Source organism: Lissotriton helveticus, chromosome 2_1 (genome assembly GCF_964261635.1).
Source record: "Lissotriton helveticus chromosome 2_1, aLisHel1.1, whole genome shotgun sequence".
Classification (NCBI taxonomy): domain Eukaryota; kingdom Metazoa; phylum Chordata; class Amphibia; order Caudata; family Salamandridae; genus Lissotriton; species Lissotriton helveticus.
Genome location: NC_136059.1, coordinates 846899538 through 846916675, shown reverse-complemented (window position 1 = coordinate 846916675; position 17138 = coordinate 846899538). Strand labels below are relative to the sequence as shown.

The 17138-nt window shown below is 47.3% G+C and overlaps 1 protein-coding gene across 1 annotated transcript in view; it reads left to right on the top strand.

The window, feature by feature from the left end:
• The window catches only part of CEP120 (centrosomal protein 120), a 337501-nt gene that overhangs the window by 51222 nt on the left and 269141 nt on the right, over positions 1–17138 (top strand). The window contains exon 3 of the mRNA XM_078675575.1: positions 8607–8721. Coding sequence (XP_078531701.1) covers positions 8607–8721 — 115 coding nt within the window. The remainder of the gene's footprint in view (positions 1–8606; positions 8722–17138) is intronic.

Sequence of the window (17138 nt, the reverse complement as noted above, 5' to 3'; positions counted from 1 at the left end):
AGCAGCTGTTTAGTCCTAGAGGAGCTTGCCTGGGATACTAGCTCAGCAGCTACAAGGCCATAAAGAGTATTGACCTATTTTGCAAACCCACGAAATATATGTGAGGCGTCAGGGGAAGTTCTGCATGGACGTCCCGCTTGGAGCGTCTGGGCCCACATTTGCCGTGGCTACAGCAGAGCAAGAGGAAGTAGGGGCCCTGCTGGGAGTCTCCGGATTGTCCTGAGAGGGACCTGCTGCAGGCTAAACACAGTCAAAACACCTGGCAAGAGGTGCGGGTGACTAGGTTCTTTCAGATATGCCCAGCCCGATAGGACAACAGAAAACTCCCCTACAATAAGACAGGGACAGAGAGGTTTTTAGGGGGTGATGTGACATCTCTCCATAGCCAATGAAAAGACTATAGACAAAGGGTGGCGCAGGAGAAGCTCTGGAGAGTAAATAGGCTGATTGAGCACTGTGGGACCAGTGCGCTACGTAGAATTGGCCCCAGTGAGGTGCATGTTAGCAGCTACTGTGGCCTCTAGCCACCTTAGTCCCAGTCATAGGCAGTGGCACACACAGGATAGTGTGGGGAGAGATTTGGGTCCCGGTCTCAGTCTCTGGCCAATCTGTTTGAAGGTGCCTCAGCAACAAGTCTTGCAAATTACTGATAGCAGCTAACTATGTGTGCTGCACTACTATTGATTCCTGTAGGCCCTGGAAGGAATCCTCCGTTAAGGACCTGCTGATGGATATGAGCACTTAAGACGACCAGTCCCCTCGTTCTTATAGATAGTCCCTGGATATGGATAAATACAGCACCACCCAGATGGGTATATCCCAGGATTTCCTGAACTGTTCTCAGAGAAAGCTGAGGTCAGCATGATCTGAGCAGTTCTGAAAGCATGCCGCGGAGAAATACAGAACAATGTAACTGATTTGGGGGCAAGAGTGGGTGACATGGAACACTCTTTAGATGAATTTTCGAATTGGTGGACCTAGAGGACCAGGAAAATGTTGGGGTTCATTGTGGTAATAAACACCACATACATAATAGCCTCCCTATAAATCCCAAACACACACTTGAAAAGCTTCATTAGATCATGTATAGCAGACATTCTAGAATATGCAGAGGGGTAAATCATAATTGGAGGGGATCTCAATTTGATCATTGATAGCCACAGAAATCGCTTGAAACAGTGATTAATGGCGGGCGGCTAGCCAGGGCTTCAAGGCTTAGCTGAATGAGGTAGGCCTCCTGGATGTGTGGAGAAAAATGCACAGGGGAATGGTTATGTACACCTGTTACTCCCATTGTCATAGGACCTATGCTCTTCTAGACCACTTAATCATCAGCCCAAACACACAAGTCAATGTATTGGCCTTACAATGTCAGACTATGCCTCCCTCACTTTACAATTGAACTATCACCACACCCACTTTGTAATAGCTCATGGCAGTTGAGCGATTTCCTTCTCCAGAACCCAGTGGTCAGGGTGGACACTAAGAAGGCTGTAGTTGGACGATCTCTGACAATAACACCCCAGCCGTAAACCCAGCTACTCTCTGGGATACTATAAACACAGTGTTCTGCAGTAGGGGATCTCTGTGTATAGTCATAATCTAGTGAATAGTTCCACCCATGTGCGTGGACCCCGGAGCAATCAAAAATAATCTCTTAAGGTGTCGAAAAATGCAGAACTGCACAGACACTTAAGAGAGAATTAAAGACAGATAATGCAGCCTATATCCACAGGCTACACTGTCCAGTACTTCAACTAGAAATTCCACCAAAAATCCACAAACAGCAAAGCCTGTCCAGATTTCACTTGCTTTAACAGCAAAAACCCTCTGGAATGATAGAGAGAAAGACCTGGAAGACAAGCCCCATAGGCTGCCATTATGTGGCTCAAAACAGGATACTGTGCCTTTAAGAGAACCTTCCAGAACTTCACAGTATCCCAGAATGCACTACAGGTCCCTTTTACTTTCAGTTCTTTTTTCCGGCTCCTGCTAGCAGGACCCTGGAGCATTGAGCTCTCACTTTTGGGATTTATTTTTGTGATTTCTCACTTTTTCAAGTGTTTTTTGGTACTTTGTTCAAAGTACTTTGGTTAATTCTTCTTTGGTGTGCTTTTGGGGCAGTCGTTTTGTCAAATATGCCTGCATTGTTTGACAAATGCCCGGAGTGTTCCAGGAAGAAGGCCAAGACTGACCCTGAAGTGTGTATCCTCTGCCTTCCCTCCTCTCATAATCCTGATGAGTGTGAGATCTGCCAGGGATTTACAACCAGGACCCTGAGAGACCGAAAGAAGATCAGGCTCCAAGGCATGGAGGAGAGAAGACTGCAAGCACGAGGTGGGTCTGGAGGGGCTTCATCTGCCCATGCTGAGGGCTCTGGGGGGCTCCCCAGAGGCAGGAAGTCCAGCAAGCGTCCCCATTCTCCGTCGGCGTCGATTGCACCGACTACGGCGTCGAGAGGGATGACTACAGTCTGTTCCCCGTCTCCCCAGGGCTCTGGGTCGAAGCGGCGTCGACGTTCGACGTCGAGGGAGCTGAACAGACCGCCGTCGACCTCACCGGTGACAGTTTCGTCGTCATCCTCGTTGGCGTCGTCTTCGAGGACTCGACGTCGACGGGTGGCCCGGCGTCGGCGCTCGCCGTCGTGGCGCCACCGCCGTTCGCCGTCGGCGAAAAGGAGAAGATCGTCGTCGAGGGGGTCCTCGGTGTCGAGGAGACGATCGCTGTCGAGGCGCAAGAGATCGCCGTTGAGGCACAAGAGATCGCCGTCGAGGAAGAGATCGCCGTCGAGGCACAGGAAGCCGTCGAAGTGAAGACGATCGACGTCGAGGCGATGGAGATCGCCGTCGAGGGACAGGCGTTCACCGTCGAGGAAGCGCAGTTCGACGTCGAGGGGCCGACGCTCGCCGTCGGGTCACCGTTCTTCGACGCAGGAATGGCGCAGAAGGAGTTTGGGCGCCAGGAGTCAGTCTGACAGGCGTCCAGTGCCTGGGAGAGACTCTCCCACATCCCAGCCTGATAAGGAGGTCGGGTCACCGGGCTCGGTGTACTCCCTTGTGTATACCCCTCCTAAGCCGGGGACAGTGACGCCTCCTCCTCCTTTGCCGAGAGGGCTTCCTCCGCGGGTCCCTACCCCGCCGCCTCTTCCACCTCTTCCACCTCTACCACCTCGGCCTCAGCCTCAGCCTCAGCCTCACCCTCAGCTGCCGGTTGACAAGCCTCCACCGCTTCCTCTGAGGTCGGTTTCCCTGCCCAGGTACCCGACTCCTCCGAAGGGGACCCCTCGGCCGAGGGGACCACCCAAGCCACAGTCTCATGTCCCGGTGGAACCGGCAGGACGACCAAAGCCACGGAAGTCGCGATCCCGCTCCGGACAGAGAGGGAGGTCGCGCAGCCGTCACAGATCCTCGACGAGGTCCAGACGGCGCCACAGGAGGAACGGATCATGGTCCCGCATGGGCTCTTCCAGGACGAGGTCCTACTCCCCGACCTTGTCTGACTCCCCGGGGACTAGGGTGTCTCCCGTGGATGACATCAGCACGTTCCAGGATGTTCTCCTGAGGGGTGCAGCGAAATTAGATATCACGGTGACGGCTCCCACACCTACGATGTCTGTGATCTTTGAGACACTTCACAAGAAACATTTGTCTCGCCCTCTGCTGCCGCTCATGCCAGGCTTGGTAGAGTCAGCGGAGTAGCTGTTCCTTACGCCTGCAGTAACGAGAGCTGCTCCATCCCGTCTGCTCAAGAAATATAGGGCTCCAGATTCCGACCCGGCTTTTCTAAGGTCTGACCCGGTTCCGGATTCCGTTATAGTGACGGCAGCCAGAAAACAACATTCTACCTCTCCGTCTTCTACCGTGCCTCCGGATAAGGAGAGCCGATGGATCGATTCTAATGGCAGGAAGGCTTGTGGGACAGCAGCTACGGCCATGAAGACCGCTAGCGATACGGCTCTGCTGGGACGGTACGATCGTTCCCTGTGGGAATCTCTCCAGCAGTTCACGGAACTCCTGCCACGAGACAAGAGGGAGTATTTCCTAGAGATCCTGAAGGAAGGGATGCTGGTTTCGAACCAGGTTATCAGCGCGGCTGCGGATGGTTCCCTGTTGGCGGCCCATGGTTACTGTCATGGAATCAACCAGCGACGCCATGCTTGGCTCAGGCTCACATCACTCAAGCCGGAGGCCCAGCAGCGAGTGGCTAATCTGCCCTTCTCGGGGGAGACCCTGTTCGGAAAACATGCGGATGATGAGATGGCCCGCATGAAGGCGGAGGCAGAGACTCTGACGGCTGTGGGCTTGGAGAAGCCCAAGGAAAAGAAAGCCTACCGCCCGTTCCAGAGACGGTTCGGGGCGCAGGGCCGAGGGCGAGGACAGGCTTCGGGACAGCAGCAGCAACAACAGCAGCAGTTCCGGAGGCCCTTCCAGAAACGCCAGAAGGGTAGGGGAGGTCAGCAGTCCTCTACAGCGAACATGGGCGCGTCCGGGTCTCGACCCTGAGCTGTTACTTCCCCTTCATCCGTTACCCGCTCCGGTGGGGGGAAGCGTCCAATTTTTTCTGGCAGAGTGGAAAAAAATGACTCAGGACAAATGGGTGCTGAATATTGTTTGCAATGGATACAGTCTTCGGTTCACCGGCCCGCCTCCATCGATCCCTCCAGTCAGCTTGCAGTTTCAGCTGCGCCAGCTCTAGGCGGAGGCCGATATCCTGTTGAGGAAGAAGGCGATAGAAGATGTACCTCTGTCTCAAAGAAGAAGAGGTCTGTACTCCTGGTTCTTTCTGGTCCGCAAGAAGGACAAGAACGAGTTCAGGCCCATTCTGGATTTGCGACAAGCAAACAAGTGGATTCGCAGAGATAAGTTTCGCATGCTGTCGTTGCATCAGATTTATCCTCAGCTGCAACAGGGAGACTGGCTGTGTGCCATAGATCTTCAGGATGCATACTTCCATGTGCCCATTGCACACAAACACAGGAAGTTCCTGCGATTCCAAGTCGGCGCCAATCATTATCAGTACACAGTACTGCCGTTCGGATTGAAGTCTGCGCCCAGGACATTCTCGAAGTGCATGGCAGTGGTAGCCGCACACCTAAGGAAGAACAGGGTGTTTGTCTACCCGTACCTGGACGATTGGTTGATCAAGGCCTCCTCCTTCTCGGAAGCTCAAGCGCACTTCCGGAAGACGTGCGTTCTCTTGAACAAGCTGGGGTTGCACATCAACATGTCCAAGTCTGTCCCGACTCCGGTCCAGTGCATACAGTACTTGGGAGCCTCCATCAATACGCTGTCAGCAAGCGTGTCTCCTTCGGAGGAGAGACGGTTATCACTCCTTCGGAAGGTTCAAGCTCTTATGACCGCTCCATCTACAACAGTGAGGACGGTGTCTTCTCTACTGGGGTCGATGGCCTCTTGTATCTTCCTCACGCCACATGCACGGCTGCACATGAGACCTTTGCAGGAGTGCTTGGAGGATCAGTGGGATCAGAGGAAAGGATCTTGGGACGACACGATACGACTGTCTCTGCATGCTCTTCAGTCTCTGAAGTGGTGGTGCTCAGCAGAGAATCTCCTGAGAGGGGTTCCCTTCCACAAGGACATTCCCACGCAGACTATTGTGACGGATGCGTCTCTCCACGGCTGGGGGGTGCACTCCGGAGACCTACAGATTCAAGGGACGTGGTCCCAGATGGAGTCCACGTACCACATCAATTTCCTGGAACTCCAAGCTGTTCACTTGGCACTGAAGGCCTTTCTTCCGTCCTTCCGGACCAACTCGTTGCTTGTTCAGACAGACAATACGACCACGATGTATTACCTCAACAAGCAGGGGGGGGTCGAGATCGCGCACTCTGTCGCAGGAGGATAGGCGATCTGGCACTGGCTTCTGGCCAGAGGACTGACGATAACGGCCACCCATCTACCAGTGGTGCAGAATGTTCAAGCAGACGCACTGAGCAGACTGATCCAGGAAAACCAGGAATGGGTCATAAACGACAAAGTACTAGGAGAAGTCTTTGCAAGGTGGGGGACTCCAAACATAGATCTGTTCGCCACCGCCGAAAACAGCAAATGCCGAGACTTCGCCTCCAGGTACTACCAAACAGGGACGCTGGGGAATGCGCTATGGATCAACTGGTCGAACAGCTTTCTGTACGCTTTTCCACCCATTCCCCTGATTCCGGCGGTGCTCATCAAACTGTCCCAGTCCAGGGCACGGATGATCCGGAATGCCCCGGAATGGCCCAGACAGTGGTGGTTCACGGACCTACTTCACCGGTCGCTCCTTCCTCACATACGGCTGCCGTGCAGGCCGGACCTTCTCACGAAGTTCGGGGGGCAGATGTTGCACCCCAACCTCTCGTCTTTGAGTTTGGCGGCATGGCTCCTGAGATAGTGCAATATGGCCATCTGAATCTACCAGAAGATTGCATGGACATACTGAAGGAGGCTAAGCGACCTTCCACTAGGACTTCTTATGCTTACAAGTGGAAGAGGTTTTGCATCTGGTGCAAGTCCAAGAACTATGACCCAACGATGTGTAAGGAAGATGTCATCCTTCCATATCTTCTACATCTGGCGCAGTCTGGCCTTAATGTCCATTCCATTAAGGTTCATCTGGCTGCTTTGACTGCCTACAGGAAATGCTCTTCACAGACTTCCTTCTTTCAGATCCCTGTGATCAAAGACTTTTTGGAAGGCTTGAAGAAAGTGTTCCCTCCTGTCCGGCTTCCTTCGCCTTCATGGGAATTGAATGTGGTGCTGTCCAGATTGATGAAGGAGCCTTTCGAACCTATTCATAAGGCTTCGTTTCAGCACCTATCCTGGAAGGCGGCGTTCCTCGTGGCCATTACATCGGCCCGCAGGGTGAGTGAAATTCAGGCGTTGTGTTGCCAAGAACCTTATACTGTATTTCATGCTGCTAAGGTTGTTATGCGTACTCACCCTAAATTTCTTCCTAAAGTTATATCTGACTTTCATGTTAACCAGACCATAACTTTGCCTACGTTTTTTCAGAATCCTTCCTCTCCAGCGGAAAGGTCCCTGCATTCCCTGGATGTCAGGAGGGTGTTGAAATTTTACCTGGATAAAACCAAGGATATTCGTAGGTCAGACCAATTGTTTATCAATTATGGCTCAGTCAGGACAGGTCTTGCTACCTCTAAACAGTCCATTTCTAGGTGGATTGTGTCCTGTATACAGTTGTGTTACCAAAAAGCTGGTACGACCTTAGGGGGTAAACCTAAGGCTCATTCCACCAGGGGCAAAGCTGCCACGACTGCTTTGCTCCGTAATGTTCCAATTGCAGAAATCTGCTAGGCGGCCACTTGGAAGTCGGTCCATACCTTTGCTAAGCATTACTATCTGGACACTGATGCCAGGGCAGACGCTCAGGTTAGGCAGGCTTCGCTGCGAAATCTGTTCGCACAGTAGTGGTGTTATTTCTCTTTTCTCCACCGCCGCTTTGGTGTGGGGATGTGCTTGCCATTCTATTAACTAGATTATGACTATACACAGAGATCCCCTACTACAGAAGGGGTACTTTCTGTCCTGTAACTCCAGTTCTGTAGTAGGGGTATCTCTGTTATAGTCATAAGCGCCCGCCCTCCTCCCCGGTGGAGAGAGATATTCATGTAAGGAATGCTACAGGTCTGGCGTGTTACGCCTTCAAAAAGAACTGAAAGTAAAAGGGACCTGCAGTGCATTCTGGGATACTGTGAAGTTCTGGAAGGTTCTCTTAAAGGCACAGTATCCTGTTTTGAGCCACATAATGGCAGCCTATGGGGCTTGTCTGTCCAGGTCTTTCTCTCTATCATTCCAGAGGGTTTTTGCTGTTAAAGCAAGGGAAATCTGGACAGGCTTTGCTGTTTGTGGATTTTGGGTGGAATTTCTAGTTGAAGTACTGGACAGTAGCCTGTGGATATAGGCTGCATTATCTGTCTTTAATTCTCTCTTAAGTGTCTGTGCAGTTCTGCATTTTTCAACACCTTAAGAGATTATTTTTGATTGCTCCGGGGTCCACGCACATGGGCGGGACTATTCACTAGATTATGACTATAACAGAGATACCCCTACTACAGAACTGGAGTTACAGGACAGAAACTACTCCTTCTGCGGGCTGCTCATCTCAAACGTGAATTTATGCAATATGTTTTTTATGTTATTCTATTGTGCTCTGTTTTAGAATATGCATGCAGTTCCTCAGTTCCTCACCTGCCGGATTGCTGTAGGTGAGAGTATGTGTAAGGAAGAGAAAATAATGTGTTTAAAAAAAAAAAAGCAGCTAAGCCTTCTAGAATGCTCCATAATTTACAGGAACTAAAATTAAAGAAACTCAAACACATAATTAAAACAGTAAAGTGAAAAATAAATTATTTCTTCACTTGTCTTTTTTCAATTTGCGGTATTTTACATTACAATGAAAAGTGACTAAAGCCAATAGGCTTTGCCCATGTTTCACAGTTATAAGCTGCAGGGCAATATGTTGACAAATACAACTTTCTATTATGGTTTTGTTCCCTAATTTACTTTAGCTGATATCCTAAAATATTATGTTTATTTTTGTTTGTTGTGGAGGCTGACTTGTGTCACAAACTTCTTCCACAGGCTTCAACGTACTCCTGTCAAGCTTCAGTGTTATGCCCTGGATACCCTGACATCCGCTAAGGAGTCTGTAGGATACGTAGTGCTTGATTTAAGAACTGCTCAAGAGAAGAAGCCGGTATTCTATTCAACTTAAAATTGTCAATCATATTGGCTGTTTCTTTTACTAGTGCAAGTAATGCATGCAATGGTATTTCAAAAGCTGTGCATGGATAATAACTGGAATAATTCAGAAATCTGCTGCCATATTGTTTACCAGTTGTGTCCAACATTAGTCCCCAAGGGCTGAATCTATGTTAGATTTTTAATATAGCCACATGGGGTAAGGTTGGTATGTATATGTGGCACAGATTTTGCACCTGGTTGCAAAATTCTGGCGAGAATTCCTCAAATGAAGGTACGTTCTGAAAACATTACTGTTGTTTAGATATAGATTGTTAGAGAACTGTATTTTTTCTTTTTATTGTTTAACCCCTTTAATGAACAAGCATTGTCCAAGCCATAGGTCTCTACTTTGAGACCTATTGGGTATGCTAATTGCTTGTTGACACACTTCACAGTCTCCCCGATGCTGGTCAGCATAGCTAAACATTAAAAAGAATCCTACAAAATGATGCAGCTGCTTACTTTTTCAAATTAGTTAGTCATCTCAGTGGGATCGGTAATTAAAAAAGAAAAGAAAACCCACAAGTATATAGATGGTAGTAGTAGCAATGGGATGTAGAAGCAACACTGGCCGCGGAAGTAACACTGGGGAGGGCAGAGGGCGGGCACGCAGAATTAACACGGAGTCCAGAGGGGGGTGGAGGGTTGGAGGCAACATGGAGGTTGAAGGGGAAGCAACACAAAGAGAAGGAGGGTGCGGGTGGGGAGAAGCACACGGTAATGCAACATGGAGGGAGCAGGGAGAAGCAGACATGTGACAGATCAGCATGGTGTGCAGGTGAGAGAAGTATACAAAGGAGACATCTCAAAAACACACAACACTCTTGTTGACTTTCTAACACAAAATAAGTAAGAAGTTTTTGTAAAGTGAGTAGTGGAAGTTTCAAAGTCAACCAATTAAAAGAAATGTAAAGAGGCAATGCTCCATGGTAGGGATAACCCCAAGATTGACACGCTTAGGCATGAAAAAGAAATGGATAAATGAGTGACAAGGAAAGCCCACCAATGGTAAGCAGTGTGTACGCTCCAAACCCCTGTATGTTTATGATGAGCCACAACATTTCCCACAACAGACAACACACGTGCTTTCTAGTAGGGTTCTACCTAAAATGCTCGCTCAGTGAGGTGATACAACCCTTCTTGCTTACTGAATTTTTCCACCATATCTTGTTTTGGTTATTTAAGTATGTAAATCTCAGAAATAATGTAATGTACACAGTTATAGAATATATTACACTTACATTCCCACAGAGTTAGGCATGTTGAATCTGATAGGGTGGAGTTGCCTTCATTTTTTTAGCGTTCGTAAATTTGAAACCTCTTTGCATGAAAGAGGGTGGCCAGACATAATTTGATTAAAAAAGCATGTAAGTTCCATTTTTTTTTTAAAGGGTGAGTACAATGAGTTATTATGCCCAAACTTTTAAAGATGGACATAAATGACATCATAGTTTTATTTTATTGTAGTCCATGTCAACACATGAAATATAGAAAATTAAATCTTGATGTTCCTTATAATAAACAAGCATTTGCAATGCAATCTGTCTCGCCTTTGGGACCTTATATGTATTTAGCTATGCAGCACATTAGCCTGGGTGCTGAAACATTTACTGTTCTTTAACATGGAGTGAAAGTAATCACCAAACTGCGTGACATGCCAGGTATGGGAACACATGAAGAGAAATATTGCATTTCAGCGGGCAATGGTATAGTCCAAAGCTCTGTTTTCAAAATAAAAACAGGGCCTTCGATAGTCATATCACTGAAAATTTGAAAAACATATTGTCTACAGGTGCTTGTGGAAGACAATTTCTATGGACTGGAATCTAGAAAATGCTAAAGTGATTATGGTATTTTACTGACCTCTACTGGTCGTTTTCTATCAAGAAAGTTAAATAGAGGCAGTTGCCAGAAGAAAAAAAAAAAAGTCCCTCAGCAGAACACAATTCTGGTACTTTACTGACCTCTGGTGGACGTTTTCTATCAAGACAGTTAGATAGAGGCAGTTGAACAGAAATAAAAAGTCCCTAAGCTGAAGCAGACAAGTCCTAAGGCTGATCTACAGAGCCCACAAAGTACTTATAAGTATATACTAAAGTGTATATACTAAAGTATATACAAGATGTCTTGAATGCTCGACTTAAAAAGTAAAGTGAACTTGTCTTGAAGTTAAACAGCGAAAGCCTAATTTTAAGTACCTTTAACAAATAGATTTAAAATATACTCGAGGCATATAATACTTGGGGTTTCAGGTTAGGTTTGGGAAGAATAGTTTTCTTTCAGTCTACAAGGTGCATTTATTGTGCATATAGAAAGACTGCGCTTGAAGATTTCAAAATGAGAAATTGCATCAAAAATCTATAGTAGTTAAACCCCAACTTTTTGTCAACTCATGGAATCTTTCTCCGCACTTCACAAATGTGGATAATGCATAACCATACTAAGTGTCTTGTTGGATCATGTCTCCAAGAAGGAGACTTCACTAATAATTGGTGCCAGTGTTCTTGCCGGATATGAACCTGTTTTCTAAAATGAGGAACACTGACATTGGGAATATTCCTACACCAGGCAGAAACGCCAATGAGAGGTTGATATTTGCATCTTTTGAGATCTAAATCCTTTATTAATCTTGTGATCATTACATACAGGTCAAGGACAACACTTGTGTTCATGTTGTCAGCATGTTAAGTGGTAATCCCTAATCTTAGAATACAACATTCTTTACTTCAAAAGGTTACCATGTACTTGACTGATAACTTACAAAGGTATTTTTCCTTTAGACCACTGCTTCCTTTAAATCTTTGAGTGATATTGTTGAAGCCATTTATTTAATTTCTTTTAGCAACATGAGAGAGAGACTGAGACTGATCCCCACTGTGGGTACCAGCTCGGTCCTCATAGTGTGGGTTAACCTTTCAGGAGGGCCGGTCCACATAGTGTGTTTAGGTACTTTCGAGGGAGTGTCTCAAAAAACGAAATGTGCAGTTATGTTTGTCTCAGTCCGCTTTATAACCTACCCTACGATCAAAGAGTGCTAGGAGTTTGAATAGTAAATGCACTCTTCATTATGGTCAATGGCCGGTGCACATAATAATAAGGTTGCATGTGTAGGTTTTGAGTAGATGAGCGAGGACACACCCCAGTTGGGATCCATGCTGTGTGTATGTAGGTCTTGAAGTTATAGGATGTGCTATAGTGCTTACTAGTAGTCAGAGGTGCTGTCTCTCCTCCTTGTCCCCTGCACTACTCTTTGCACTCCCCCCCTAGCCTGTGGAATCTATTCTAAAGCAAAGTGTGTATGCCTGATTGGGACAAACATGTGGTAGAATAGCACAGGATGGAACATTTTCAAACCTTGGCCGTACTAAACCCCTTCCAGCTGGGCAGCCTGAAGTCTGAAAAAAGACTGTGGCTAACAACATTTGGCACACCTTAACGAAGAGATGAAGTGCATGCCATGCCCCACATACTTTGTCCTGGTCTTACTAATAACCCTGGATCCAGCAGCAGGCTGATTACACACAGGACGTCACACAGAATGTCTGGTCCCAGTATACACTTACAGAGTGACCATCTACCCTGGAAACTCGTTGCCATGAAGTTGTATGGTACCTAAAGTTAAAACACCCTTTAATCCTAGCTTACCTACAAACATTCGGAGATAACTTTAAATGTGATTGGTTATTTGGTTGGAAGGTACCTGCCACTGTTTCTTTTTGTAAGCTGACCCATTCATCTTTCATTTGAAAAAGCTCTACTGGACAATTGTTAAAAGAAAAGCTTATTTCACTAGCAAGAATATTTTTCTTTCCTGAAAGAGTACGTTATATAATCTTGGAATGAAGACTAAAGTTTGCTGCAGCTTGAAGGAGACAATTGGCGGGGCAACATCAGTAGGTAGAGGTGGTATACAATCTCCGACTCCTTTTTATCCTCAAGCTTACAATCAGCCCGCACCATCAACTGTGTTCTTGAGATGGCTCAACAGCGTGCATCTTGTTCCATAACCCTCAATAGAAAAAAGAAAACATAAATATGGATAGGTTCTTAAGTGATAATTGATGGCCAAACATCATCTTCGCTAGGTTGTATAGTTGCATAGAATACCAAGCTGTTAAGTTTGTCAGTGAGGATCTGTTCCGTTCTATTACAGTTCATGCTCAGACCGGGCAGATTACTTTATCAATTCTAACTTGATGAGTGAAATTAAGTTACATCTACAGCAAAATCAAAATTCGCACAGTGGTACATTACAACATTGATCTAGTGCTTTGGGTTAAATTCCAGCAAGTAAAATGGCCATTGTTTTTAAAGAATAGTCTTAAAGGAGATTATTTCTTTTACAACAGCAATCATTTTCATTTTATTTGCCACACCTTCAGCTCTTCGCACTGACCTTATCTCATACTCAAATACTCCTTCCACCAACAAAAAAGGTGATGGAGTTGGTATCCTTCTCAACTAGCAACTTTATCTATGCTTACATAATCCTAACACACCAGCCTGCACATCATTCTTCAATGCCATTGCAGAACAATTGCCTCACTAGCCAAAGTACCCTTTATTATTATCTGTCCTCCACCAGAACATACACATCAATTTCTTGAAGAACTCAATGCAGTGCTTGACCCACTTCCCACCTCCAATTCAAATATCTTTCTTGGTGACTTTCCTTGGTGCTGAGAAACCTTCCTCAATATACTGTCTTAGCTCATCCTCTTGCTGACTTCTTCTTAATCCACACACATCTCAAATCAACCAATCAACTCAGTAACTCCTAGATTGCATAGTTGTAACTCATTAACCTCTCTTTTTTTACCGTAATCCTATCACATTGAGATCATGAAATAAAACCTACCTGCCAAAATTCCACTTACAGCTTCTCCTCCTAAAACTACATCTTCATTTCCATAGGAAAACACGTCTCTGACACTCTCCCAGCCTTTCTTCACACACCACACAATGGTCTCATTCTGCTGTTGCTTTTCACATCATTTGATCTTTAGCTTCAGACATAGCTGTATTTTCAAACCCACTAAAGGCTTCACCCCACTTCCCCGGGCCCACAGCTGTGCATCTCCCATGACCTTGGAACTCTAAAATACAAGATGAAGGCCTTGCTATGCATATGGTGCAAGTCAAAGATTACCACAATCCTATGGGAATGTGAAACATCACTACATACTTTTTCTACTGCCTTATACAATGCCAAATTATCCCAGTTTTAGACCCTGATCCATCTCTCCATATACAACCTCACAGTCTTGCTTGAACCTTCAGCATACTCCGCTCTACCCCATACCCACCGATTACAGTACCAATCATATCCGGTAATGGCTTTGCCATCTGTTTTCTTAAAAAATCACTACAATCAAAAACTCTTCTCTGCTTCACCTTTATACCAGAATGCCCCTGTCTTCCCTTTATTAATCTACAACAATGTTTCCATCTGAACTCATTCCCATGATTAGAATTGTAGTTTTATTGTGTGCACCACCAGACTGTTTCAGCCATTACAGCATCAAACTTAATTACTTGTAATGAATTTCTGTGTCTTAGTGTAGGAAACTGGCCTTTTGTTACAGTTATCCCTCCACTTTTTTGTCACCTTTTTAGCTATTAGATGCTGATTTTCAACTCTGACAGTGCACTGAGGCCTGCTAACTGGACCTCAGTACCAGTGCTCCTTCCCTAAAACAAGATGAAGTCTGATTGTTCTACAATTGGCTATTGACTTTAGCACCCCTGTAAGTCCCTAGTAAATGGTACCCCAGGTAGCTATGGCATAGATGTTAAGAGGGTCCGTAAGGTCTGCAGCATTTCTTATGCCACCTTAAGAGACCCATATACAAATTCCACACAGACTGCCGTTGCAGGCTGCATGACATGATGCAAACCAGGAGTGAAAACATGACTTGACACACTCCTGTGTGCCATGTCAAAGTCACTGCATCTAATATATGTAATTCACCCCTACAGCAGGCCTTTGAGCCCTAAGGCATGGTGCATTATAGTTTATGTGAGGACATAACTGCATGAGCAGATATGCTCCTGTGATGTCTAGTTCTATTACTAGATATTGCAAGTGAGCAAGAAAGCCATCTTAAGATATGTACTGGGCACTGTTCAAAACAAGTTACCAAGCTACATAGTGGCTTTACTGAAACCTATGGGATTTTGTATCAAACATCTCTTATTAATAAATCCACACTGATTCCAGTGACTGATTTATTCATACATGCACCGAGGGTACCTCCCCCTTAAAACCGTCCAGCCCTTTAGTGTGCTGGCTGACTGTCTGGATCTCATCCAAAGCGGTCGCTCCCCCCACGCTCCCTGGCCTCAGACTCGGCCGTGATCCTCGTGTGAAGCTCCTCAGCTGAACCGCACTGGTGTGCTGAGTCCGGTATCGTAGGCTTTTAAACCTAGCGCTTTGACCATTTTATAGCGCCGAGCCTCGACTTCTGATCTACATTTTAGCGCGACTTTGTATGATTGTAGCTGCTGCCGATTGCATATTTTGTATAGCGTGCTGGCTTGACTTTGTGCATTACTGGTATTTAATTGAGCTTTGTGATTATTGAACTCTGCCCCCGTTTCACTTTCCATTCTCCATTTTGTTTGTTGTGCATTCCCCTGGCCCGCCTACCCTCCCCGCTACCGCCTCCCAGCTGCCCCTCCCACCCACGAATAGAGAGCTCACCTCCTCCTCGTCGAAGTTGTGACCGTCTGGATCTCATCCAAAGCGGTCGCTCCCCCCACGCTCCCTGGCCTCAGACTCGGCCGTGATCCTCGTGTGAAGCTCCTCAGCTGAACCGCACTGGTGTGCTGAGTCCGGTATCGTAGGCTTTTAAACCTAGCGCTTTGACCATTTTATAGCGCCAAGCCCCGCCTTCTGATCTGCATTTTAGCGCGACTTTGTATGATTGTAGCTGCTGCCGATTGCATATTTTGTATAGCGTGCTGGCTTGACTTTGTGCATTACTGGTATTTAATTGAGCTTTGTAATTATTGAACTCTGCCCCCGTTTCACTTTCCATTCTCCATTTTGTTTGTTGTGCATTCCCCTGGCCCGCCTACCCTCCCCGCTACCGCCTCCCAGCTGCCCCTCCCACCCACGAATAGAGAGCTCACCTCCTCCTCGTCGAAGTTGTGACCGTCTGGATCTCATCCAAAGCGGTCGCTCCCCCCACGCTCCCTGGCCTCAGACTTGGCCGTGATCCTCGTGTGAAGCTCCTCAGCTGAACCGCACTGGTGTGCTGAGTCCGGTATCGTAGGCTTTTAAACCTAGCGCTTTGACCATTTTATAGCGCCGAGCCTCGCCTTCTGATCTGCATTTTAGCGCGACTTTGTATGATTGTAGCTGCTGCTGATTGCATATTTTGTATAGCGTGCTGGCTTGACTTTGTGCATTACTGGTATTTAATTGAGCTTTGTGATTATTGAACTCTGCCCCCGTTTCACTTTCCATTCTCCATTTTGTTTGTTGTGCATTCCCCTGGCCCGCCTACCCTCCCTGCTACCGCCTCCCAGCTGCCCCTCCCACGCTCCGCCCCCTCCACTATCCATTTATGACAGATGCCTCAACGCGCAGCGTCCACGCGCTGCGGCCGCGCCGAAGGTGCGCCAGAGGTAAGCCCGTCTACGCCCGTCCACGCCTGGACCGCGCCCAGCGCCAGACCCCCTGGTCCCCGCAATGCCCAGCCCACCCGCATTACATACGCCTCATCCACCCTCCTAGCACTTAACCCGGGCATACTCCCTAACTGTGCCCAAGCTTCACCGGGACACACCCATGGACCCTTCACATGCCACTCCTGCAAGTTTGACTGCACCAAGACCCACACCAATTCCTCAAACACCAAACAGAGATCCGACACTAACCACCTACAATGCATCCTGCTCAACACCCGCTCGGTCCACAGACACGCCATCGACCTTTGGAATCTACTAGACACCATCTCTCCAGGCGTCGCCTTCCTAACAGAAACATGGATGAACGCCTCTTCAGCTCCAGACATCACAATAGCCATCCCGGACGGCTACAAGATCATCCGGAAAGACCGCATCAACCAAACAGGAGGAGGCATCGCCATCGTCCATAAGAACACCATCCGCATCACGACCAGCTCCAACGATCACCTCGCAACCGCCGAACACCTTCACTTCCAGATCCACACCGACCCCAAGACCACACTCAGAGGCACACTCCTCTACAGGCCACCAGGACCCCGTGCACAATTCAGTGAAGACATCACTGACTTCATCACCCCTCCCCTGGAAAATAACAACGACAGCAACACCACCACCCTTCTGGACAATCACGCCAACATCGGACTCAAACAACTAGTAAACACCCCCACCCACCAC